At 38.3% G+C, this 26,512-nt stretch overlaps 1 protein-coding gene across 4 annotated transcripts in view; it reads left to right on the forward strand.

Annotated features, from left to right (window-relative positions):
* Window positions 1-26,512, forward strand: part of GRIN2A (glutamate ionotropic receptor NMDA type subunit 2A) — a 168,161-nt gene that overhangs the window by 68,907 nt on the left and 72,742 nt on the right. For all 4 annotated transcript variants that reach the window (XM_048320666.1, XM_048320668.1, XM_048320669.1 and 1 more), the window contains one exon: window positions 24,570-25,162. In XM_048320666.1, coding sequence (XP_048176623.1) covers window positions 24,570-25,162 — 593 coding nt within the window. The remainder of the gene's footprint in view (window positions 1-24,569; window positions 25,163-26,512) is intronic.

Here is a 26,512-nt window from a genome sequence, read left to right on the forward strand (position 1 = left end):
CAGTGACAGGAAGTTTTTGCAGAGAGTTTGCACACAACTATAATTTTAATTGAAACTCTCATGTTCTGAAAAGGCTTCCACAAATCTAAGTTGACAAACTAGCTCAATGATTAGGAGTTATGGATGATGCACCACTTCTTGTTGATGTATGCTCCCTTTGTAAAAATAATTAGAAATGCTGAAGTAACAGAATGACTGCTTGGGATGCATTTTTGAAGTTCATCATGGACTCATTTTTCTTGCTGCCATCCTCTGAACATGTCTGTGTCAGCACAACTGAACCTTCTTCAATGATGTAAAAGTAATACTGTTCCAGGTGTCAAAATAGTATTGTAATATTTTGAAGCAGAGTACTGTGATGGCTTAAGACATTTGGATATAAGTATCAAAATATAACAAAGTGGTGTTAGTCACAAAGGGCTCCTTAGTCCTTGGATATAGTCAATGAATACGTAGATTGAACAATCAAAGTAAATCTCGGCTTCCAAATGGCCTCTGGATGTTTGGTGTCTGATCTTCTGCTCAAAGCAATGCTGACTCGGGACTGGGTGCTTTGCAACCTTACATGGCTTTAGCGTTTTTTACCAAGTTTTCTTCTATTTTCTCCATCTAGATAGTTACCAGGGCTGTACTTCCCTGTAAACACGTGAGTCCCTGCAGTCAATCCATAGCTCTGACTGCAGTGATCTCAGTGTTGTGATATTTTTCCTTCTTGCTTAGACCAGAATGTCAAGGCTAAATTGTTCACTGAAGGTTTAGCATAATGAGCAGGATAAACACCTCTGCTCTAAGCATCCAACTGTTGGAAAGACAGATATTGGGCAGATTGATTTTGTGAAACTTGCTATATCAACTGTTTATTTCACTGCAAGGTAGTCTATTTAAGTTTATAATCACAATTATGCTACGCACAGTTTATTTCAATGAAGATAGTTGAATTTAATATCTTGAAATATATATGAATAGAGGTGAATTTTATACCTTGTGCAGCAAACATTTGTACCCTGCATGACAGTAAATCAGATGCATCACACTGTTTACTTCTTTCCTGGCAAGTTTTGAAGAAACAGCTCAAGAAGTGTTGGCAGCTAGCACAGCCTTTTAGGCCTAGGGTAGCTGGGAATGCTCTGCCTGGTTTCTTCAGCTCTTGCCAGGGAAAAGAATGAAGATTTGGAACTGTATGGATCTGTGCTGATTTGAGTTCTCTGGTTTCTGCTGAGGGAGCAGAATCTCCTCATTGTTGTACAAGCTGCAGCCTGGTAGCAGCTGTGGCCTCGAGGACATGAAAGTCTGAGACTTTAACATTTGGTCCTCCTCTAAGTATCAAATATTAACCTCCTGTTGTGCCTGCTTGTGAAAATACCGATTATCTATATTAACATAGCCATATAGCCTCAGAACCTGTTGAATTTCATCACTAATAAAAGTTAAGCAGAGATGGGGTGACTGAAGGTTGCTCAGGTAATTACTGCTGTGCAGCTCTCGGGCAGTCCTGCATCTGACTTTTCAGACATGTATCACCCTCTGCTTAGGGCAGGAGCCCTTAAGTGGCAGGTTCAAAATCATTTTTCCCTCAACCATGTGGTACTTTAATGGTGAAAAGTAGAAGTGAGGAAATACACCTTGGTTGCTGTAATAGAAAATATTTTAGTTTTGTGTGTCATGGTCTCTTATTTTGAAATGGGCTTAGCAAAAAGAATCAGAAAATCCAAGAAAAAGGACACATGGATGGTGCACTCTTTGGTATGTCTTGTCTCTTTAAGGCTTCAGGGAATTGGGATGGGATAATAAAAGCTTCAAGTTGTTTATATTGCTTCCAGAGGAATTGTTTTACCTGGCTGGCAAGGTTATAATTTAAATGTCTACTTTGTTGTCCTGGCCATTTAGTTTATAATGTATATTTTCTCTGCCTCCCAAGGAGGGTGTAGAAACCATAAAAAGTTGTTGTAATTATTGAGTTAGCCATTTCTGAATTTTTGAGGTTTATTCTAGGCCTTCCCTAGGGTTTGGTCAGCACAGGGCAGCGGGAAGAAGGATGAGGCTATAAATACAGGTGTTAAGGACTGATTAAAGGGATGGATTGTGAGAGAGGTACCTCAGCATGTGTTTACAATACCGATCTATGGCAGTGGTAGCTGAGGAGACTCAGCAACTATTTTCCAAAAGCATGAACTGCTATTAAGGTTCAGAAGCCTGAGATTTCTCTTTGTTGGCAAAATGTCCAAATGTTTAGATGGGTGTGGAACTGTGCTTTGCTTACAAAATTGCATGTAGTGACAGAAAATGCTTAAAGTAAGTTTGAAAACTTAATGTTCCTGGTCTCTCTTCTCTGCTTTTTTTTTTTTTTTTTTTAACTCTTCTACTCCCCCACAAACTCCTGTGCTTTTTGTATATGTTAGTGATTATTTTTCTATACAATTTTTATGGTAATCTTTTGAAAGTTGCTTGGCAACTACTAATTCTCCTTTAGGAGGAGCTTGCATGAAGCAATCCTGGGCTTCAAAGTGTTTCTAACAATATTAGAAGAGAGTTGTGTCCAGAAAGAATCCTGCCTTTCATACCAGGAGGCTTTTGTTCTGGTTAGAAAGGTTCTTCTGTGAGGATTCACATTAAGACTGCTGATCAAGATAGTTCTTGCAAATACAAAGATGTGTTTCCAGTGTTTAAGAAGATTACAATTAAATCAAAGGAGTCACTGGGACTCCATGCACAATACAGGGAGTGCTGGGTTTCTTCTCTCTCACTCTTCAGCCCTGTGGCACAAGGAAATGATTGTGATTTGCCCAGTATAGCCATGGCTCCAGCTTTTGTTCGGTAAGAGCTTTGTTGACTGCTGGGAAGAGACTATGACCTGCCTCTGGCTTGAATCCAACCTTCTGCTGAACCATTTCTCCCTGTGAATAGCTCTTATGCTGACTGTGTTCCCATAAGAACAAGAAATGCTATTTCCTGCTTGTTTTAATAGTGAAGGATGGAATATGAATTCAGTCTTGACATCAAAAGAGTATCATTTCAGTTTCCTTGGTGGAGGTAGGAGGTGTTGGTATCTCAGTGGTCTGTCCTTATTTACATCCCTCCCTCCTTGCAACTGGTCTGACTTTCACCGAAGTTGGCAATGGTGAACTGGGATGATCCCCTCTTTGGTGATACCTGCACAACACAGCAATGTTTGCCCTCTCTATATACTGATTAATTGTGTCATCTTATGGATTCTGTAATTCTCAGCTTGTGCTTCCATAACTTGTAGCCGACTGTCAAATTTAAAACTGGTTTGAAAACTCCTGGGGGCAGTATGAAAACACCTATAATTAATCATATCAAGCATCTAGTGTGTGTTCAGTAGATAAATGACAACATGCGGCTTTGCTTGGCACTTCTAGGGTTGTCATGGTCTGTGAAGCTGCACTTAATCAGAGGGTGACAGTAAAGAATAGGGGGGATTTCCAAAGCAGTCTACAGATCGTGGATTTGCTTATGCCCACCCCTCTTCTGAAGTTTTTAAGGACATCAAGGCTCTGCAGTTGTCATTTGGCAACTTTCAGAAGTGCTCTCTCCGCTCAAAAGCAGCCAGCTGTGGGATTTGCCTGTGATCTGTGGCCTTTGTACCTTAATTCCCTGGCTGCTGCAGTGTAATCCATAGGATATACAAACTCTGGCAGTTCCTGTTTTTGTTGGCTCTGTTGAAAGTGTACATGTAGCTGATGTTGGATAACTGTGATAGTTCTTCTAGAGCAATACCAACAGCAATTAAACACAGAGCCCTTCTTGAAAGTACGGGATGTGTTAGGAATATACTAATGCCTGGATCCCAAAGGAATTTGGGCTCTGATAACTCTTTGAACTTAACTGGACTGGGCATCTACCTAAATATCTTCAAGAAGTGAGCCTTAGACCCATAGGACATTTTAGTCCTGCAGTCATGTGGCCTTGGGGACATCATTCAGCTTTCAGAGGATCTTCTCTCCTGTTGAATGAATTAAACCAAATAATGTTTTATTCTTGTAAGAGACTTTTTTTTCCCCCCCCGAAGGAGAAAGAATTTAAAGCCTTTAGCAGTGCTAAGCACAGAGTATCAAAGGAGATAGATAAGGATAGATGGTTTCTTTGACAGTTTTGTCTCCCTGCTGTGCCAAGTGACAGCCAACATCTTATTTTAGAGGAAAGCTTTCCATGCTTAAAATGGTGGCACAGAAATTCTTTCCTTTGGCCTCATTCAAATGCAGCTGATCCTGGTGATGCTTGCTGATGGCAATTTGAAGTCTTGTGCATCCTAGGATAACAGGATTCATTCAAGGGCCATCACAACCAAGTGGGGCCAATGGGAAAAGTTAGATTCAGTTTTAGAAGAGCACAGCATAAAGAACTCTTAATGAAATTAGTTCTCTGGTCTCATCTGGCTGTGTATCTGGAAAAACTGCTAAATTCAGCATTTAGTCATGGGAGAGTAAATTATTCTAATTTTATTTATTGATTGAAGCAATGCTAGGTTCAACTAATATCATATTAAATTCTAGCACTGTTCAGCATTGATGTAGCATTTTGCAAATGCACAGATAAATATGTAGGTGTCTTCTGAAAATCTGAGAGATCAATTTTTAGACTGTTTTACAGACCTTGACAAATTAATTAGTGTGGTCATAAAAAATGTTTGCAGAGGCACTTTTCATTAGGACTATCAATGAAGGGTCTAAAGCTATAAAAGGATACTGACCACGTCATCTGTCATTAGATGTTTTTCACAAAGAGTGCAACGTATACAAAGAAGGATTCTGTATGTAAATACAGAATATATGTTTTGCAGTAGGCAATTTCTCTGGTGGACAGTTAGAAAAGTCCATGGTTGAGTACCCTCATTGAGACCCTAACAGAGAAATTGAGGGTTTTATGGAACAGCTTTTCCCCATTCAAACTGGGTTTGAATAAAGAAGCATCAATACATGTTCTCATAATGAAAGTTTGATCTAAGCTATTTGTTTTTGTGTGCTTGTGTTTCCACTCCATTTTTCGAGATGATGTAAAGAATCTTGAATGTTAAATGGAGAGAGTAGTTTGGTCACAGTTTTGAAGTGACACGCACATTCTGAAAATCCTGCTTTTGTGTTGAATGGACTTTGCTAAGTGGCAACATTTCCTTATTTACTTGGATAACCATTTATGAATACATGAATAATTGAGAAAACCCCCCCAAAGACAAAACTGACCAGCAAACCCTGAAACTTTAGGAATTTTTTATGCTTGTATCTTCTCCACTACAATAGAAAGCAGCAGGGAACTAAAGAGGGCAATGACCAAAGAGTAGCATGCCAGCATGGGAGCAGAATTGCAAACTTTTCTTTACAAGAATTCCCTTCTATCCTGCCTGCAGACCTGGTGACTCCTTAAGCATTGAGCATGAGTTTCTTTTGGCTTGACTTGTCAGCCTGAAGTGTTATATTGAATTATTGGACAGCCAAATCAAAGGTGTGATGATACAGTAACGCTGAAGTTAAAACTCAGTGCATAGCAAAGGAAGTAAATCATGCTAATTGGTAATATTATTAGTCGTAATTTAATAATAAATAGAGCACTATCTTTACTATTTTAGTACTATACTAAAATGCTAAATAATATAGTATACAAAATAAATATTAATAAATAAATTTTAATAGTACACATTCATTAAAATAGTATACATTTTCCTTGGTACCTTAGTGATAAATCTGGCTGATGCTGAATTTGCTGAGAATTTTTTCTTGAATTTAAATAAGACTTGGAGTTGAAACCTTGCTAACTCCTATTTAGTTCCTGTAAAAAACTGAGTCAGGTTTTGCAGTCTATGATTTAGATCTGCCAACATGTTTCTTTTAAAGTTAAAAATAATAAACAATAATTTTGAAAAAAGAAATAAAAAACTGGGTTGCAGTTCCCTGAATTGTCTTCACTAGAGTTATGCTGAGCTGCTGCTGCCCAGAGCCCTGTGGTGAGGAGCAGGAAGGGGCTGTCTCTGAAGGAGCCAGGCTGGGCAGCAGCTGCAGTCCTGGTGTGCTTTGTGCTCCCTCTGGCACCTGCTCTGCAGTCCAAGCACTGCCTTGTGCAGCTCAGACACGTGCATTCTGAATTTAAACACCTGGTTAATGAGGAGTGCTAGGAGTGATACAGGACTTTCTCAGCTTTAATTGTGAACTTGTTTTGTCTTTTCCTTGATCCACTAGACAGCATGGCTCACCCGGGAGTGGGCTCATCTGGACAGGCTGGCACAGTAAATTCTGAGAGGAGAGAGTTCTCCATGGGTGTGTGACAAGCACTGCATCTCTGGCTGAGCCACTTTGTAATCACTGCCATCTAATCAGTGCTGCTCTTCTAATCTAAAAATGAAGGTTTCCTGTTTGCAAAAAAATTAGTAATTCCAGTCAGGCATTTTATCTTAACCTACAAGGAACAGATAACAGTATGCAGCAGGTTTTGGTCAAGCAAAAGCAATCACAAAATTTCTTATGTGGTGTGGGTTCTCATTCAAACTCTTCCTAAGGTGGATGTCCTTAGCTAAACCTTCTCCTATGCAATAAGCCAAAAACTCAAATGGTTTTAAACTCTATTCTAATGAGGAGAGGTTTTTAAAAATGTGTTAAGTAGCAAAAATTGGAAACATTTCAAAGAGAGGACAGAAACAGGAAAGGTTTATATGGTGATTTCCCAGGAATCACTTTTCTAAGATGTGATTACTCTGTCTGCTTTGCTTTCCTTCAACAGGATAATTATAGACAGACGTGTTGGGATAAACTCCTCTATGTTTAGGAATCACTGAAACACTATAATGCTGTGTTTATGGAAAGCCTGTAAATTAGCTGTGAGCACTACAGAAATCATCAGTGTGGCTCAGCACACATGGGGTTCAACACCCACAAACAGGCTTTTCTTGCTGAAGATGACATTTTTGTTAGACTCAAATGCACTATGGGTCACTTAGGAGCTATGTCTCTCTTCCACTTCTAATTAAAACAACTCATTTAAAATAGGAGTAATTTAATTTTCTCTTAATTATTTGTAAAAAGCCCAAAAATGATTTCTGTCACAGCCTTTTAATGACAGAAGAAAATGCCTTCCACAAAACATCAAGGCTCTTCATCCAAGAATACATTATGCCAGGAGATTTTTAAAGGAGTCATTTATAGATCTGGAAATTAAGGATTCACCCTTTTTAAGGTCTTAGGAAAGAGGCTTGTGCCCTTTTTGTTAGAAGGAAATGGATACTTGCTTTCTTTTAGCAAAAACGAATGTTTTCTGTTCCTGGGTATCAAGCAGCTAAGCACTCAGGTACTGCAAGGCTTTAAATTTAAATTTGGACTGTCAGAATTTTCTAATCTGAGGTTTATCATGTATGGAAAACAAGGCATGCCAGATCTGCATAGATGAAGAGAAAGTGTTAAGTTTTGTGGATTTTGGTTTTTTGCTTACCAATTTACAAGGTTGGTAGAAAACTGAAAAAAAGAAGAAAGTTTATATGTAATTTCATTTCATAAGTGAACCATAATATGCTATTTGCTATTCAAGAAACCCTAGAATGTGATTGGGTTATGTTTGGAAGTTGTTATGACCATATGCCAGTTCAGGTATAATCCTGTCATTAAACTCCAGTACTCCCCACCTGCTCCCTCACCACCTCCTGATGACAGTACCTGGATTTTTGTATCAATTTTTTCCTGAGCCAGGTTTGAATAGTTAAACTCCTCTGAGACTGTTAATGGTGATGGATGTGATATACTGATCATAAGAAAAAGACCTCTGTGTTTTGGAGAAACATACTCCTAACACGATAATGACTCTACTGGGATCCTTCATAGATCCAGAAATAAAGAAGTTGTTTAGGTTAAAATGTTCTGGGAAATCTTACGTAATTTGTCACAGATAGTAAGTTGGGTATTTGCTTTCCTTTCATTACAAGTGCAGGTTTTACAGCTGTGGATGCTGACCAGCTGTAGAATCATTTGGGATTTTGGATCAGGCCTTTACTGTTTTGGGATTTTGCTTCTGAAAAACTGCTTGAAATATTATTCTGGAGATTGATGAAGTCTAAAGGGAAGAACATCCCTGCAGTCTCTCTATGCTTGATCTGCATGATGTCTTAGGAAATTTGCTACTCCTTTCTGTAGTATTTCATTAGTCTGCCTGTGTGCAAGTGTAGTAAAGCTAAGTTAAATTTCTGTGGGTACACAGACTATTACTGACATGAAAGACAAGCATGAAAGTGCTGTGGAAGAATTGTAGCCTGAAGAAAATTTCAGCCAGTCCACCTTCATTAACATTAAGTTGCCTTGGCAAGTCTGAGGTGTAATCTGGAGAGAAACTTGGAAGGCAGGAGGCTTGCAGAAAGGGAATTGGGATGTGAAGAGGAATTGTGACCTGGGTTGGAGAGGGAATACACACAGAGCTCAGAACATGACCTGGGTTCTGAACAAAACAAGCACTGAAATGCTTTATCCCTGATTACCTTCTATACAAGTCTTCAAAACTTTCATACAGATTATTGTTGCTGTTCCAGTGCTTAATTTGGCTGATGGGTAAATTATAGGTAATGTTCTTCTGGTCATAACTGGACTAGAAATCACTTCTCGAAAATAACTGGAATAGTTCTGGCAGTATAAAACTTGATTAAAATAAAGTCTGATACTTCAGCTTTTAATGACTAAAGTAGTAAATGTCTTTGTTTCTGTAATGGTTTCATAGTTTCTTCAAATTATTAATCACCTCTTAAAATCATCACTATGTATGGAGTGAGTGTGACAGGAGGAATATGTTATTGCTGTGTGTATATAAACATGTTGGTATTTTGGGGTATCAATGGGGATTGTTCACTTTTTTTATATGCAGTAGGTATATTATGTAACAAACAGAGTCCAAAGATTTGTTCTAAACTAGTTTTTTTTTACTTGGCCTCCGAATGTTGGATGGAACGTAGGAATGTATAATGATGTCCCTTGGAAAAGATAAAGTATCTGCACGGAACTGAATAGCTTTATAACCTCCTGGAATGTAGAACTTGGTTGAGGAACAGATTTTTCCTGAGGTTCTTCTAGCTGCAGTCCTTACTTTTAATCCTGTAACTCCAGTCAGCTGGTGTCACTTGGAACACTCAAATTACCTGGGTTCTGGTGAGCTTGCTGTTATGCCAGAGGGAAGTGTGCTAATCATGCATAATGAACTGTCATGACCTTATGTTTGGAAAGTGTATGCACTTTTTCATCTGTTTTGATGGAAATTACATCTGTTATTCTTTTGGCTTATTCCCGTGATGTAGTTTTAGCATGTTCAGTTGATTGCCCTGATTAATTGGTTGCATCATTAGTATTTAGTTTTAAATGTCCAGGCTTTCATATTTTTCTGTAAAGTCATATTAAAAAAACTCTCAACAAAACAACAAAATCCAAAAGAAAAAACAAAACAACAAGGTGCTTTTGATGCTGGTCTGCACAGCCAAGTGAGAAATACCAAGGGATGGTCAGAGAGCTGTGTTGTTTTCTAGTGTAGCAGCATTACTTGGACTGCCTGTTCAAAATATGGAAAGATAATGTCATATCTTTCTTTATGCTGGGCAGGAAAACCAAAGATGAAATAATTAATTTATTTGTTTTTTCTGATTTGGGCAGGAATTCATCGTAGGAGTTGAAGCTACTACTTGCTGAGGGTGAGAAGAGGTCTAACATGTTAAGAAACTGTGGAAATGTTTAAATGCTTTGGGAAATTACCTCATATTCATTCATACAAAGGCATGGGCTTCATAATATACCTGTGTGTGCATTTAGCAATTTTCTGAAAGAAACTGAAGAGATGACAAATCTCTCTCAAATTCCCAGATGGTGGTGTTAGCAGTCAGGCCTAATTTCTATCTCTTCTATCTCTTCTGCTTGTGTGCTGAAAAAACTACAGCATTTTTAGCATTGTCTTCTCAAATTCTTCTCCTTGTTGTATTGCAATCTATACAAACAAGTTGATGAGAATATCCCTTATGCATCCATTTAATTTCCAAAGGCACCAAGGTATGTACAAATATCATTGCTCAGCTGAGTGCTCATTTTGATTTGGTAGTCTCATTTTCAAGTAATAATTTGAGCCTTCTTTATGAAGAGGCAATACTTTTCTATATATGCTAATTTCTGCTATAGCCCCAAGCATCTGTATTTTACTTTAATTATGTTATGTTTATTTATACCTAATTCTGTGCTTTGTGTTGAATTTTGCTCATGAATACTTCATAAAATCTGTGCTTTCTCAGGGGTTTAGGTGAGGTTGTAAGAAATAACAATTTTTCTTAGAAAAAACAAATGGGGTATTATAACTGATCACCACAAGCTGTTTGATGTTTTCATAGAGAGCAAGAAAATGTTAGTATGTCTTGTTTCTATGGAGTGACTGTATAATAATAAATGTAAGTCCTTAATGAGATTGGTCGGGCAAAAATTACAAGGAAAATGTGCTTCTTAATCTTCTGGAGGGGGATGAAACTCTGCAGAAGTCTTTTGAGGTACATAATTCTACACATACAGTGTAGAATTTAGTATGTAGAACATAGTTTATCTTACAGGCTTGAATTTTTTATCAGATGTCAATAGAATTTACCATTTCTTCAGCTTTAATTTTTATTCCACAATCAGATTGTGTTATCCGTTGGGACACTAAGATAATTTAAGTCAAGTTATATCCTGTATTTTAAAGTTATATGCTGTATTATGGGCATGAACACATTATCATCCATATGTAGTAATAAAAGCACTTAGACCAGACTTATGATCACTTTAAAGAGATTAGAAACTATTTCTGTATGGATGTGTTTAAGACATTTCATAAGGTGTGGCATTGTGTCGTGATTTCTGCTAAACTCTTCTACCTATTGTTGGGGATGAGTAAATTTTCCAGGAGGAAAGATTTACAAGGATATACATTATTCTGTCTCACTCTAAGGCTCACTCCTTATTACAAAGAAAACCTGTTACATCTTGGAAACTGAGAGCTGTTGAAATGTAGTTTTTGTGAAAATCCCTTTTTATGATACAGTGACTTTGCAAATGCAGTCTGAAGTGAGAGACATTAGTGCTGGCTAAGCTACGTTATGGAGAGTAATGGACAATTATTGCTGTAATGAGTGACTGAAACTTTTATTGCCCCTCCCTAATTTTATTTTAAATCATGTTATTCTTAGTATTTGTTTAATAAGAAGGGTGATTAACTTGAAGAAATGGGCTTTTGTAAATGGCATTCCTTAACTGTTTGTGATTTGTGTCTCGTCACCTGTCACATTGCATTACTTCTGCTCTGTGCTTTTCTATATTTTCTGAAAGAGAGCACAAATTCAAACGATAGGACTTCCTGTTTGTGTTTTCAAATGAAAGTGTTTCCTTTAGAATTGGATAAAACTTTCATGTTTAATATTTTTATTGGGAACCAGTGGTTGTCCATATTTTTACTAATTATAATCCACAAATCGTGAAAGGAAAGATTTGCTGATAACTGTGAGCGAGTTTGTTTTGCACTGTTCATCTATTTCCAGCATGCTGAATGTTTGTCTCTGGCTCTGTACCAGCTCTGGACAGCAGAACTGGTATAAGATGTGTTGGAAATAGCTGAGCTGTCACCAGAAATGGCTTTTAGAAGCAGAGTTCCAGATGAAATTTTAACTCTTGGGACACCTGGTAGGGTGTCAGTGGGAGCTCACCTGACTCCTCCTGTCTTGTGGTGCTTTCTAACATCTGCCCTTTCTTGTCCAGGCCTTTAATGGGGAGCTGTTCCCTTTTCAGTGGGTGGAATTTTGCTCCTCGCCTCCACTCTTGTTATCCAAGATCCTTTGAGTAGCTCAGGGATTCTGAGTTCCTTGCCAGTGATTTTGCAGTCTGTGCCAGGCAAGCTGAGTAGAGAAGATCCCTGCTGTGGGATGTTGGCCCACTCCCTGCAGCACGTGTTTGGTAACATAAACACGGTCATTTGTTCTGTGCATGGTTTATAGAGATGCTTTTGTTCTGAGCACCCTGCTCCTGATCTGATCTTTAGCAACCCAATTTACTCCCCTGGTGAGGCAGGATCAGAACGGAGCTTTCCTCTACATGAGCGTGTTTTTGCTTCTTTCTCTGAGGTTTCTAATGGACTGACAGACTGTTGCCATGTAGCAGCAAATGTCTATCCATCAGGAGGAATCACAGGTCTCATGGGATTATCCAGGTATCCATCTCCTGAAGAGCTTCACGTGGGCGAGCGATTCAACTTTCTGTGGAATGGAGCATGTCAAGCAATATGGCAAAGATGTTACAGTTGTCTTTTCTTTCCCAATTTTCAATACATACTGTGCAGAAAGACTGCCTTATTTAGTAGGGATTTGAAAAATCAACACTTTTCTCTCTAAAATGAGCTGTATCTGCCCCTGAACACAGGACAATCCCTGCTTGCTCCAGAAGACTGTCTTCCTTGCAGAAAAGGTGGAGATTTGGGACAGCTTAATTATTATTTTTTTAAATTATCTGTTAATGTAACATGAAGTATTATTATCTGACAAACTTGAAATTGCATTGCTTATATACAGAGAATCATGAGTCATTGTGAGGAGGGTCAGAACTGCCTGGTGAGAGCTGTGCAGTGAAGTGTTCATCTGTTCTTCTCCATTTCACTTGTATTTAAGGAGTTCTTGTGGAATATATTGCAATATATTGCAAGGAATCAGGTCATGGCTTTTATCTTTTCCTTTCTGGTAGTACATCACAGTAAGTCGTTGTGAAGATCAATCCTAAATTACTTAATGACGTTTAACAATAGTGAAATAATACACCTGCTGTGAACATCAGGTATCGCATGGAAATGGCTGGGATGTTGCTTTCAAGTCAGTAATTTTCAGACTGGATTTTGGATGCCAGAAGGTCCATAGGTTATTTCTAAAGGACCTGTAAAAGAAGAGCAGTCTTCGTACTTTGTAAACTTAACAGTACTGTTCTAGTGTATGGCACCGGGGGACGCAGAGGCACATCAAGATACAGTTCAGGGGAAGCACGTTCCCTTGTGCCTGTCACGCTGAAATCTAAACTGCAACTGCAACTTTCTTAACAAGCTTTGTTACATAAGGTCCCTGAAATGTAACAAGTACTCATCTTTTATGTGTGGAATTGAAAGCATTTAACAACTTGTAAGAACAGGTGTTTTGTTTGTTAGTCATCCTACACAAAAGGGTTTTTTTTCGAAGGAACCCGAAGGATTGGCATCTAAATCCCTTTGTTCTGTTAATGAAAATGAACAAGAACTCCCACTTTGTGTTTGTAGAGAAACTATTTCAGTTAACTGAGCATGAAACTCTTTCCTGAGGACACACAGAGTAGCAGAAATAAAATGGGCATAGATGAACTGTCACACCTGTACAGATGCTCCTTTCTGCATAAGCAAACCCACCCCTGATGACTTCTGAGCACCCTGAGCTCACACTGAACTTAGATGTGATGGCATTTGCAATTTAGTTGCATTATGGATATTTGAAAAAATCTAACTGTTGTAGCATATACCAAGGTTGGCTACAAATCTTTTTTGTTTCATACCAAGGTTAGAAAAACTCAGAAGTATAATTTCATATTCTCATAGGAATCTATGGAAGTCATTGATTTGTTTGGTGTTGTACTTATCTAGGACAATGCTGCATGCTTTGTGTTGTCAAATGCAAGTAATAAAAATTTCTGGCCTTAAAACCATCAACCCATATAATAATTTTTGTTACTTATTTGTGTTCAGTACAAGGATTATGAGGTTTCTCTCTTCAAAGATACTGTGCAGGTTAAGGAAGATGTCATCAGTCCTCTTCACTTCGTACAAACATTTTTTTTTATTGCTGGAAATAAGATACTCAGTTTGCTGTAGCACTGCAGCATTTACTGTGTGTGGTGTGACTGTTAAATCCATACTAATTTCTAGAAAGAATTACTATGCCTTGTAAAGAGACAAATAGTATTTTGAACATTTTCTTTCTTGATGTTGTTTTCCCTCTGATATTTACTGTAAATCAGAGCCATGCTTAAAGATATTTTGCCTCTGCATAACTAAGGAAAAGTAACAAGCTAAGCTATTTCACAGAAGAAATAGTTTTACTGCCCTTGTAAAGTCTCAGTAATTTGAATATATGTTGGTAAAGCTTTTTTGCCTGGAGTATTATTTGCTTATGGGAATAATGCTTGTCAAATCTCTTGATGTGTGATACTCTTGCAACTAAATAAATTGGTGCATCCTTAAACAGAATGCCAAAAAGGAAATGTGGATTTAAGTCAAATGTGTGAGACAGTGTGGGTAGAGTCAGAAAAAGTAGGTGCATTAGGTTTTTTTGTCTGCACATTTCAGTTACCTCACCCTCCATCACAGGATGCAGTGAATGCGTATGTCCTTATCTGGAATGCACAGTGATGGGGGAAGCTGTTGTATCTGCCTGCAGCTGAATTCCACAGTCCTTCCTATGTCCCTTCTGGTATGGATGCAGTAGCTCTGAGCACTGGAGCCCTTGCAGCCCTTGCTGCTTTAACACAATTATGGTTTGTTTTGTGATTATTCAAAGGCTCCACAGTGAGTACCAGTGAAATACTGTTCATTGTTGGTGTATTTTGTGCTACCTTCTTATCAGTAGGATTAATTCTAGGATAAGCAGTTAGTCGCCCTCTCCTCTTGAGCTAGGGTGATATGTAAGTACGGATTTAGATCACGTATCAGAAATTTTGTAAGTGAACTTGCTTCTGACCTGCTGCTCTGAAATGTACAGTGGAAAAAGATATGAATTTCTAGATTGATAGGCTGATCCCTCACTCTGAGAAACCCTGTAATATCTATTAGCATAACACAAGAGCAGCTGTAGCTTTGCCCAGAGGCCAAAGATGGTGCCTAAAGAGGAGAATGTAAAGGATAAGCATAAATGGAATTTCCCTTGAGTACAGTCCCTTCTTCAGATCTGCTGATTGTACCTTAGAGCAGAGGAGCATACTGAGCATGGAGTGTTTTAAAGCAGTGTATGTGCTTTGGGTGAGTTACAAGGGTTTTGTCACTTTGCCTTCCCAAGGCAGGTGAGTCAGGTTTGCACCTTTTCTTGTTTAGCACCCAAACTACCTGGGGAACCAAAATGCCTGTCTTGAGGAGATCAAGAGTCTTCAAACTCTTTTCTTCCTCTGATACTTAAATTTATCCTACAAATCTCTGTTGCCATGGAAAGCTACTTGGAATGGCTCCCTTGAGCTCTGCTCAACCTTCCTCTTAAAAAATTCCCTTCCCATCTGTCTGTTTGCCCTCCCCAGCTTGTCTCTGGCTGTTGGGTTTCTCTCTTTGGTCCAGTGCTGCTGAAGCAAGTTCACAGAGGTGCTGGTCCAAGATTTCTGGCTCATCAAGGAAAAGCACCTAGTTACAAGCACATGGTAGAAAATTAAATTGGCTTTATATTTCTTTTATTTGCCTAATGTTTTATACTCACCATTTGGTGAAAGGGGGTGGAGGAGGAGGTTGTTTGTTACCTTCATTTTTACTTGTTAAGTGGAGATATATGGAAATGACTTAGTTAATGGTTTTCTGGCTTCTCATCCTCAACACAAGTGAGAAGTGTTTTAGCATTCAGTTGAGACCAAATGTTTTCAGATAAGGAGATGATGTCTTAAGGCATTTTTATTGGTATTCAATGATGCTTATCTTTCTATATAGTGTATGATATTTATGCACACATGCAATACACACTGTAAGTAAACAGCCTATTTGGCTGAATTCAGCTGCTATTAAATCATAAATTGTTACTGATTTTGGATTTAATGCTGAATTCTTGGCCATAGTATTATTTAAATGTTATTGTGGGTAGGTAAGGTTTTGATTCTGTTTACAGGATTAATAAGATTGGATGGTGTTGTTTTTAAAGCTGCTAATGGCAAAAGCTGTAAATTGTCGTAACTTCTGTTGGTGTGTGAGCTGTAAGTGGTTTGATATTGCAGGATTTTCTTGTGCAGTATTTGTACTAGATAAGAGATTCGAGCAGAGAATCATACTTATCCTCAACTGCCTCAAACCTTTGTTCTAAGCAACTTTTCCTCTAGGTTGGGGTATACAATACATATGAAAATGACACTGTAAAGTGATATAATTATGCAAAATGTTTAGTGTGTTGCATACCAAATAGCTGGAATGAACATTTGTTCCAGGGAGGAATTATTGCGTAGCATCGATTCTTGAAAGCTTCCATAAGCTGTTCAAACAACTTATACTTTTTGATTGCACAGCAATAGTAATACAAACACATCCAATTTTACTTAGCTAAAATATTACCACTACATATTTTAATTTAGCAGATACCCAAGATGATGTCAATTTGGATTCTAGCATATTCTGTGGATGGCTCACAGTAATTTGTGTGCTTGTTTAAACTTATGGCCAAGGTAGAGTGAAGTCAATATGGGTGACTGATTCTGAAAAGAAAATGAATTAGGCTGGTGCTGTAAAAAGCTGTTAATCAGACAAAATGTGACCACTGTGCTTTTTAAAGACTAATGATGTAATCCTTTGGGGCAGTAAAGTATGTAAGTCTTAACTATTACAATAAAATTTTATTTACTGAAAATCTAAAAAATATGTACTGGCAAGCTTCATTTCTCATTTAAAGAGAAAGATAAAGCACTGTTCTTTCATTTGTTTCTTTTTGGAGTTGCTTGGAGATTTTATAATCCCTCTTTGTGTCAGAGATCCATCTGACTGTACCAAAACCTGGCTATCTGGGATTCATTTTGAAACTGGTTAAACTCCATGTACAGGGTTGATTTCAGGAAGCATAGCCATTGGCAGCAGGATTGTTTTCAAGATTTATAATTAGACCTTGCTGTCTGCTCCAAGAAATAATATAACTCACTGTAACCTAAATGCTTTGCTTTTGTATCCGTTGAAGTTCCCCAAATTGCCCATGAATCAAGAGAAGCTCATCCATGATGGTCTTATGGGAGCAGATGAGATTCAAAGTAAATGAACTAACTGATTTGATAGATAATTCTCCACAGCCACAGAGTGCAACTCGAGGAAGGTGAGGTATTCCCCATAGCCCAGTGTGTTGTTTGGGTAGCAAAAAGCAGAGTGTCTCAATACTGATATGAAACAAGGGAACATCAGTAAATAAAGGCCCGGCGGAATATGAGAGATAGTGAGGATGGACAGTCTATATACAAAGATTTTTATCTATTTTCCAGAGATCCATCTGCCTTATTTGAGTGTTATCCTTCATACATCCTATATCTTCGTGGTATTTTATTTCAAGGGATGAATTATGTGAGTTAAAAGGAGCTACCAGTACTAGGAGAGGAAAGTTACCTAGACTTTTCCTTTCTTAAAATGTCTGTGTGTGTCCCTGCTGGATTTCCTGAGTCTTGGCCTTTCACTGGGCTAATTTGCAGGCTTGATGATGCTCTCTTAATGCCTATTATTTCTGATACCTGGTGAACAGCCTTCTATGAGCCTGAAAAATGTTTGGTGGCTTTTTTTTTTTGTTTCAAAAAATGCACCTAGGCTTTCCTCCTTGCAACAAGTGCATTTTGATTGTTTTGCAGTAAAATCATGGTTTGGGGTTGGATTGCATCATTTCACTGGTTCTTTTTCTCAGCCAAGGAGGTGACCTGTACAGAACAAGTCACTGTCACTGTGTTCTAAACTTCCTCACGTTGCCATGGAGAGAGCTGGAACAGGACCTCATTTTTTTTTTCTAATGCTGTCACCAAAACTTTGTTTTGGTGTCTCAAATGTGAATTGTTGGCAGCTGAATGTTCCCACACAGCAGAAAGCCAGTTACTTTCACCAGTATTATTGGAGTAACTTCACAGCAATTGCTTTCCCTGTCTTTGGAAAGTCATTAATTTTCCTAATTGCTCTCCCATCATTCATAACAACTGCTCAAAGAGGTTTCACTGAAAGGACAGACTCAAGAGCTCTCCATGTGAACTCAGGTGTTCCTTGAGGTGAAAGATGTGCTCCGTGGCTCATTTAAAGTCATTTTCCTATGGAAAATGAGGTCTTCTTCGGCTCTTCAAGAGACTATTTACTTACATCAGTTTAGTGATGACTAATTACATGAATAAAGCAGAAGGACACTGCTTATACAAACCATGAAAAAAATCTGGATTTAAAAAATGGCAAAGCATTTATCTGCAGTCATGGCAAGTGGCATAAAAACAATGATACTCAGCTAAAATCCGTCCTCCTTGCTGCCCAATATATTAGGTGAAACACATTTTTCAATATTTATTTTCTGAGTGAAATACTGACAGGAAGTGAAACTTGCATGCAACTCCCATAAAGGTAAAATATTTTAAGATAATGCTGATTACACTGATGTACAGAACCACATGACCCACCACGGGTTAAAGAGTCAAGGATTTATATTCAAGAAATATTTGAACATACAAAACAAATATATTTTTTTTGAAAATACTTGTTATTCTCCCTTATGTTCTTTGCAGGCATCAGTACCCTGCTCTTATCTTGGGGTTTGTTTTGACCCCAAAAGCTGCACAATAGCTGTTACGTACCCAAATAGCACAGCAGCTCCATGCTACCTTTTTTGTAGACCCACAATTTTGCCCTTCCTCATTGAAATATTCACGGTGTAAAACATTTCTGTACCTGTGGAAACTAAAGTCTATCTAGAAAGGAGGCATCTTTTTAATAAACTTTCCATCAAATGACCACCCCAAAAATCCCTGCTGATTCACGTGAATCTTTCCAGGGTTTTATTGCCTGGTCACAGGCTTGTTGGCTCACTTCAGCCTTTGAAAGCATTTTTCACTTGTCTGTCCTGGTTCATCAGGAACTCACACTGAGACACCACAATTTCCAGTGTTTGAATAGTCTGTGAAAGAAAACCCAGATGTGTTGAAAACCCAGATGGTGAGTGAGGTCCAGCCCAGGAATGGCTCATGAACTTTGTGCAAGACTAGTAATCTTCCATAATTAGATTATTTCACTGTAATGGCATATTGAGTTACTTTCATTAGACATGACACTCTACTATTCGAAAATGTAAAGGATCAAACCCAGATGACTCTGCAACAATCTCTAGAAACTCTATTCTCATTCCTTTGTCTTTGTTTGTTTGCTATTCTGGTACAAAAAAAAAAAATCGTGACAAACTTCAGCTATTGTAACAGGCCTAGATAAGCCAAATAGGTATTACAACACTAAATGGATATATTAAAAAGGAAAAACCCCACAAAACTTGTTACCTAGCAAAATTCTTAGGATGAAGCCATGACCTGAAAATACAGAAGTCTTTGCGAAATGAATTCCTGCAGACTCCCTCTGGAAATGGGAAAGAACATGCTTGATTAAGCCAGTGCTAACCTTTTGAAATCATGTTTCTCTGCTATTTATTCCTTGAAATAATAAAAGGGGACATGTCAGACATTGGAAAGCCATAATGTACTCCCTTGCTTTCTACTGCCCTTTTCTAACTTCGATGTTCCTCTCCTAGAGCAAACTTTTAAAATAAAAAGTAAGGTCTTGGGTTGTCCTTTTAGTTGACCCTTATACATTTTGTGGCTGTGCATTTGCATCAGTTAAATTATGGAGTAAGGAAATTTCCACCCTTTTTCTGGCTCTGGTTTCACCATGTGTGGGGCCAGAGTGGTGACAGGTCCTTGGGAGGCAGGTATTTTCTGTGTTTTGTAAGAATGAGTAAATTATTTCCACCCTCACATGTTGCTGTACTTTGTATGAAAGCACAGAATTTTGTATAATCTCCCCCAAATTGCTCCCATGGTGATAATGGAGGAGTTTTCTCCCTGGGCACCTCAGTGAGCTGTTTGTGTTGGGAATTGCGTGTTCTATCTCTTAATGAATAGAGGCGGAATTTAATAACTTAAGAATTCAAAAATATGCAGGGTGTCTTGGAGTAAAGGTTTTCCTTTCAGCTCTTCCACTTCAGTGCTTGCATTTACTGAAAGTTTGGCATGGGTGTGTGCCCTTCTGCAAAGAAAAACCCTGTGGCTGGGGCCTGGATATTCAAGGTAGAGAAATGCAACTCACTTCGTGTTTACCAGAGGATACCAGTGATGCACCACTTCAAGTAATCCAAGAAAAATGGTACCAAGTTAACAACCTGCAAGATGCACTTTTCTACCTACATTTGAGATCAGTACAAATAATTTTGCTCAGTATATTTTTGATGTGATGCTAAATTATTCAGTTGAATTAATGAGTAACCTCTGGCTTTCATTTTTCCCAGTCTTTATAAAAATAGTGAATAACTACTATACTGCATTAAATAGGGAACAGCTTGCACTGTGTATGGAGACCTGGTACCATGTGTCTTAAATCTTTATGAGAATGGAATGTCTAATTTACAGTGGTGTAAAATCAGAGAAAAATTATTTTTGCTGATCTTTGTGAAAGAGAGTAAGAATGAAGCAATTAAGATAACTTTAAAGTCCTACTTATAGTCCTGTCATAATAATCTTGTTGCTAGCTGAATAAACTCATCCTCTGGATTTCTTTTTAAACTCTTTCATATTGGTTTTTGCTTCCTGTCATAATATGGTCTTACCAGTGAAGGGACTGTCCCTTGCTGTGTCTGAGGAGTGGAAAATTGATTTGGTCCTGTGTTGACCCCAGTTTTGTTCTGGTTTAGCGTTTAATTTTCATTTGACAAAAGCTATGCTAGTTTAGATAGTAAATATTTCTTTCCTTAACTGACCAACTCCTGCAGCCTTTTCCCTGGTAGGCACAAAGTACTGCCAGGACTTACCTCAGCTGTTACAGCAGCTGGGAGTGGCCCCTGCTGAGCTCATGGAAAAGCTGGGAAACCAAGATGTCTTGAAAATAGCTGAGGATGAGGTTTCCAGAGAAACATTCCTGTAATTTGCTGGAACTGGGGAAGTGAAACATGCAATTCTGACAACAGTGACAGGTTTATAGACTTGGTACACTAATTAAAAAGCAACTTGCTCTAATATGTTAATCTATAAATGACAGCAGCAGGGAGAGCTGCGCTGCTTTGTGCACAAGCGTGGGAACGTTGAAGTGCCCTTCTCCTGCATGACAGAACTTTATGTCACATGCAAAATTCAGGAATAACATTAAGCAAGAAGCAATTGAAGGATTATTTCCTTCTGGTGTGAAACATATGGGGAGATGTTTTGCTGTAAAATGCACACTCATGTGCAAGACAGAAACAAAAAGTTTTCATTTGCTCTTTACCTTCTCTTTTCATTGCTGGTTTTTGTTCCCATGATTGTGGTGGGATCTACCTAAGAAGTTGAGAGAGAAAACTACTTCTTCCTACTAAATTTTTACTCATATCGAGTGTAGCATCTTGGGATTGTCACGCTTTGAGATTTATCTGAGAAATTCCTCTGTAAAAACTTTCTTGCCCTGGATAAAATGTACCACTTCCTTACAACCTCCACCAGTAATCTCAATAGTTGGGGACACTGAGGAATGGAAAAAAAAAATTTCTGGTGTGCATTTAAAGCACCTCTGATATTACATCTGTATTCCTACTTCAACAATGATTTAGATGGATGTCTCAATACATGAGAAGATGACAGTTAAATGAAAATAACAGAATAATTTTGATTTTTCACAAACATCACTCTAGTTTGCATTTGAATATAGAAAATTGGAACTTACTATTTTGTTACACATATGGAATTTAAGTCTGTATAAAGCAGAGGAATAATAATGCTTTTTGAAAAGAATGTGAAGCTTAAAACCCCCCAAAATGAAAAGCTGTGTAGATGTTTAAGAATTCAATAGTTGAATCTGTTACAGTTTTATTTATTTGCTATTTCTTCACTAAACTTCTCCCTTCCCCCCCCAGTTTAATGGATATGTCCTTGAATATTCTCCTTATAGTCATTTAAGTATCTGCTGAAGTTCCTAAGGCTACAGTTTGCTTGTAATCTTCCGTCTGTTTCAGATGCATTGTAAATACATCAGGTCTTCAGCTCTATAAAAGCATCCCGTGAAGTCAGTGCAGTTACGTGGGATTTCTTCAGATGAGAATATCACTTGTGATATTTATGCCTCCATTTTTCCTGAACACAAACTTTGCACTGTATAATTGCAGGCTTTTCCAGCATTTTAATCACAAATTGATCATGATTGCCAAAATCACCATTGATCAGGATTTTGACTAGACTTCACATTCACAATTATAGGAAACAGGTTCTTGTAATATGGGTGTGACCTTTACAAAAATGTCTAATCAAAACTCCTTTCATAAACTGTTTTTCTAACATAATGTTTAGAAAAGGAAAGGATTTATTTTTATTACTTCTCTCTTGTTGTCAGCCTGCTGCAATGGTGACACAGAGCATTGTGCTCAAGACTGTTCTTAATTGCCAGGGAAGATGCCAAGGACTGCTCTAGGTTAAAAATATGTATTTACTAGTTAGAAAGGTCACACTAGAAAATGTCCACGTGATTGTTTTCTGTCCTCAAATACTTGAGTTGCCTCATTGGAGAAGTTCCTTGTCATGCACAAAGGACCAAGGTGTATGTATTGTTTGAAAGAATTATTCCACTGCCGTAGTAGTCATAAAACATACGTAGAAATGGGGGAGAGTTGAAAGGATATGGATAGAGTCTAATTAATCTACTGTAAATTATTTTACTTTCTACTGGAATTTAGCATAATCAGAAATGGAAACCAAGATAAGAGTTGGAGAAGAAAACTGAAGCGATTGCCTTTGCATTACAATGTTTTTTATGCTCAGTTAGGAAGCTGCAGCAAAGCTGGATTCGTGGCACTGTCTCTAGATATCTACTTTGCTGTGTAATTGTAAATCAGTAATTAAAACATTAAATGCTGACTCTGAGCAGCTGTTCTGTGTGCTGGGTTCCTTTAGCTGTGAATATCCCCATATGAAAATCTTGTTTGCTTGTTTTTATGTATCCAGGTACAGGGTCACCAGGAAATAGCTCCTGGAAGAATTCAGCAATCAAATATTCCTTCTTCAGTTCCTCTCCAAAACATGTTTTATAACGTGTAATTAACCCACAACATCTCAAATCTGTCTCTGGCATTCAGAATCTCATCTTTGCGGTACCAAAGAAGCCATGGCAGATGATTTCATTGCCACCAGCAGTGTGTATTTTATACCTTCAGTATCAGTCTTCAGGGTATGACACAAGTTGTAAGACTTTTATTGCTGTCAAGCTATATAAAATCCTGGTGTCAGCTTCTTAACACTTGGAAAGTAATAACACTCCTCATCTTCTATTAAAAAAAGTGCAGACTGTTTTCCTGGAATAGATTTGCAGAGCTTGCAGAGCTGAGTTATCATTCTCACTAATATTTGTATGTTTAACACCACCCTGCCATGAAACCCAAATCAATTAATCTGTTTCTGTTCCCTGCAAGTGTAAAATAGGATAGCAGTTTGTGACCATGATCATAAAACTCTTTAAATTAAAGGCACCGTATGTGTCTTCCATCAGAAGCCTGCATAAGAAATCTTGAATGATTCCTATCTTATTTTTAAATCATAAGCTTTTGTTTCACCAGGAGTTCATGCTTTCTGTTTCTGAAAATGATGCAGATAAGTTGCCTCTACTGGTCAAGAATAAATACTGAAGTAAAATAAAAAGGAAGAATTATACAGCTTCCCATGTATCATTTTGGCACTCTAATTATTGTATGTAAATGCAGAATGTAAAATTCAAAAATAAATTTAGATCTTACAGCAACTTAATAAAAATAGACCACTGAAAGTGTTTGGAAATTTAGTGCCAACAAAATTAACTGTGCTACCTATTTCTAATAATGTTAAAATAAGCAGCACCTGCCCTTATGCTGTATAAAATGTTATTAATTCCGTAAATCATATGACAAATATTAGAAACCAATCTGTGCTGGGCAACATTACAGAGCAGTTAGAGACTCCGGGGCCATTGTTTGAAGTTACTTCCATTTAAGTCCTTTAATGAGGATGCTGACAGATTGCTGGTTGTCCTTGGAGTCCCATCCTGTTAATTCTCCATCAGGCATCAATGGGCCATGTGCTCTGAATGGAGCAGGACCAGGAGTGAACTCAGTCCCTGGGGACAGAAAACCTACTTTGGCATAGTCTGAAAGCTTCCTCCGAGTCTAGTGAACCTTGGAAATGAAGTTCCCTCAGACATTCTGTCTGGAAGTACAGAGCTCCTTCAGCATGTATACAGCATGAGCATTGCACTTTATTTCCACTGTAGCTACAAATTGGTGTGAGTTTGTTGGCTTGCATTCCTACATTTACAGGAATGTAAAACTTCCTGCTGGAGAGTTGTTCAACTGTGGGTGGCTGTCCTTAGGGAGTTTCCTCAGTAGCTACTGATCTGAGTTGTTGTCTTCAAGTGATCAAGCACTTGGAAATTTCCTATGTAAATATTGGTTTGTTACTTTTTGGCAAATATTTTAATTAGCTGTAATACCTATGATCAACATTGCTTACTGATGATCGGAAAATGATAAATCACAGCGAGTTACTGGAATGCAATAGAAGTTTGGTAGCTCTGCCAGAACAAAGAAAGCAGAATTAGAGATTCTCTTCCCTTTAGAGTTGTACCAAATTACTAATCTTTTGCTGTGTTTGGTATTCTAGGATGTCATGTCCACGTTCTTCCAGTTTGGGGCTTCCATCCAGCAAGAAGCCATTATCATGCTGAAGATCATGCAGGATTACGACTGGCACGTGTTCTCTCTGGTGACCACCACTTTCCCTGGATATCGAGATTTCATCAATGTCATTAAGACCACTGTGGAAAACAGTTTTGTGGGCTGGGACATGCAGAATGTCATCATACTCGATACTGCCTTTGGAGATGCCAAGACCCAAATTCAGCTGAAGAAAATCCATTCGTCCGTCATCCTGCTGTATTGTTCCAAGGACGAAGCTGTCTACATCCTGGATGAGGCTCGGTCCCTGGGCCTTACTGGCTATGATTTCTTTTGGATAGTTCCCAGCCTGGTTAGTGGTAACACAGAAATCACTCCCAAGGAGTTTCCTTCAGGACTCATTTCAGCAGCTTATGATGAGTGGGACTACAGTTTAGAAGCTCGGGTACGGGATGGCCTTGGGGTTATTGCCACTGCTGCGTCAGCCATGCTGGAAAAGTACTCCTTCATTCCTGAAGCAAGAACGAGCTGCTATGGACAACTGGAGAAAAATGACCGGCCCTCTCAAACCTTGCACAAGTAAGGATGATTGCTTTGGGTTGTTTTTACCTATGTAGCCTTGGCAGTTTTCTGTTCCACTGCCACTGTATGTTTTTTTGAAGGAGAATATTGTTTTTTGCTAATCCTATTGTGCCCTTTTTAAGCAATGGTTTTCAGATGTTCCGGGAGAATGTGCAAGAGGACTTGCTGCAGTGGTAGTTGTGCTCCTGGAGATGATGTGTGCTGTGGAGAATAAATACTGCTCTGAATCTAATGCAGAAGATGCCAGGAATTGGTCTTAGAGGGTGTGAAGCTGAGTTAACAAAATTGGATTGTTGTGTACTTTAACGATGAGGTAAAATTGCCACAATGCTCTGGAGGCTGTGCCTGTATCACTTGCATCAGCAGGAACCTGGTAATATTTTAGAAGACAAGCGATGTGCAGTATTAAAGAGCTGTCCCTGGGTATTATAGAAGTATTAGAATAGTTAGGCAGCTTTTATCACATAAGATCTGAAATCTGTCCCCTCTACTTGTAAAGGTATACTTTTTGTCACCTCCAATAGAATAACTGTAAAAATTAATCGGCATTAATCCAGGCTGATAGAGATGTTTCTCTAAACAGTTTCTCAGATGGGAACTGCCAAGGTTTAAATCAGGATTCTTTTTTTATTATTTTCCTTTTAATTATCCCTTTTAGACATGATACCCTGATTACTTCTATCCAAAATGTTGCACAGTAATATATTTCTTTATCTGGTCTGTGAGAGGAAGTAGGGTATCTGACATATTTTTTAATAGCTCTTGACAATATGGAAACTACCAAGCAGTATTTATGGCATTTGTTCTGACCAAATAGTGCAGATGAAGTGCTTTCTACAGAAAAGCAGGATAGAATTGGCACAGGAAGGAAAGTTGGTGCTGATTTCAGATACGAGATTTTAGAACAGTTTTAATCTTGAGATGTATTTGCATATTTAGATTAGGAGTTGATTACCACACGATGTCCTGGAACAGTTGTTTTCCATGAAAACAGCATCTTTGCACACAGCATTCTTCAGAAGCTTTCTTAAAAGCCAAATGCTACCACGTAAATGGATTTTAACATTTCCTTAGCGAGAACTTGCCTTTTGTATGACACTTGCAGTTTTTTTGTGCTCCCTTTTCCCCTTTCCTATTTTTGAGCCTCTGCCTCTAAAACTACAAATTCCCCAGAGACATTGCAGAAAACCCACAGTTCTTTTCCTGCTGCCCCATTTGGCCCCTGGGAGTGGCTGTGTGGCCCAGCAGGCTCTGGGAAAGCCCTGGTGTGTCCCTGGTGTCAGGGCAGAGCAGCTGGGAGGCACTGCTGGGAGGACTGTCCTACCTGCACCCAGTGTGGCATCCCCG

The sequence above is a fragment of the Corvus hawaiiensis genome, chromosome 16 (assembly GCF_020740725.1).
Source record: "Corvus hawaiiensis isolate bCorHaw1 chromosome 16, bCorHaw1.pri.cur, whole genome shotgun sequence".
Classification (NCBI taxonomy): Eukaryota; Metazoa; Chordata; class Aves; order Passeriformes; family Corvidae; genus Corvus; species Corvus hawaiiensis.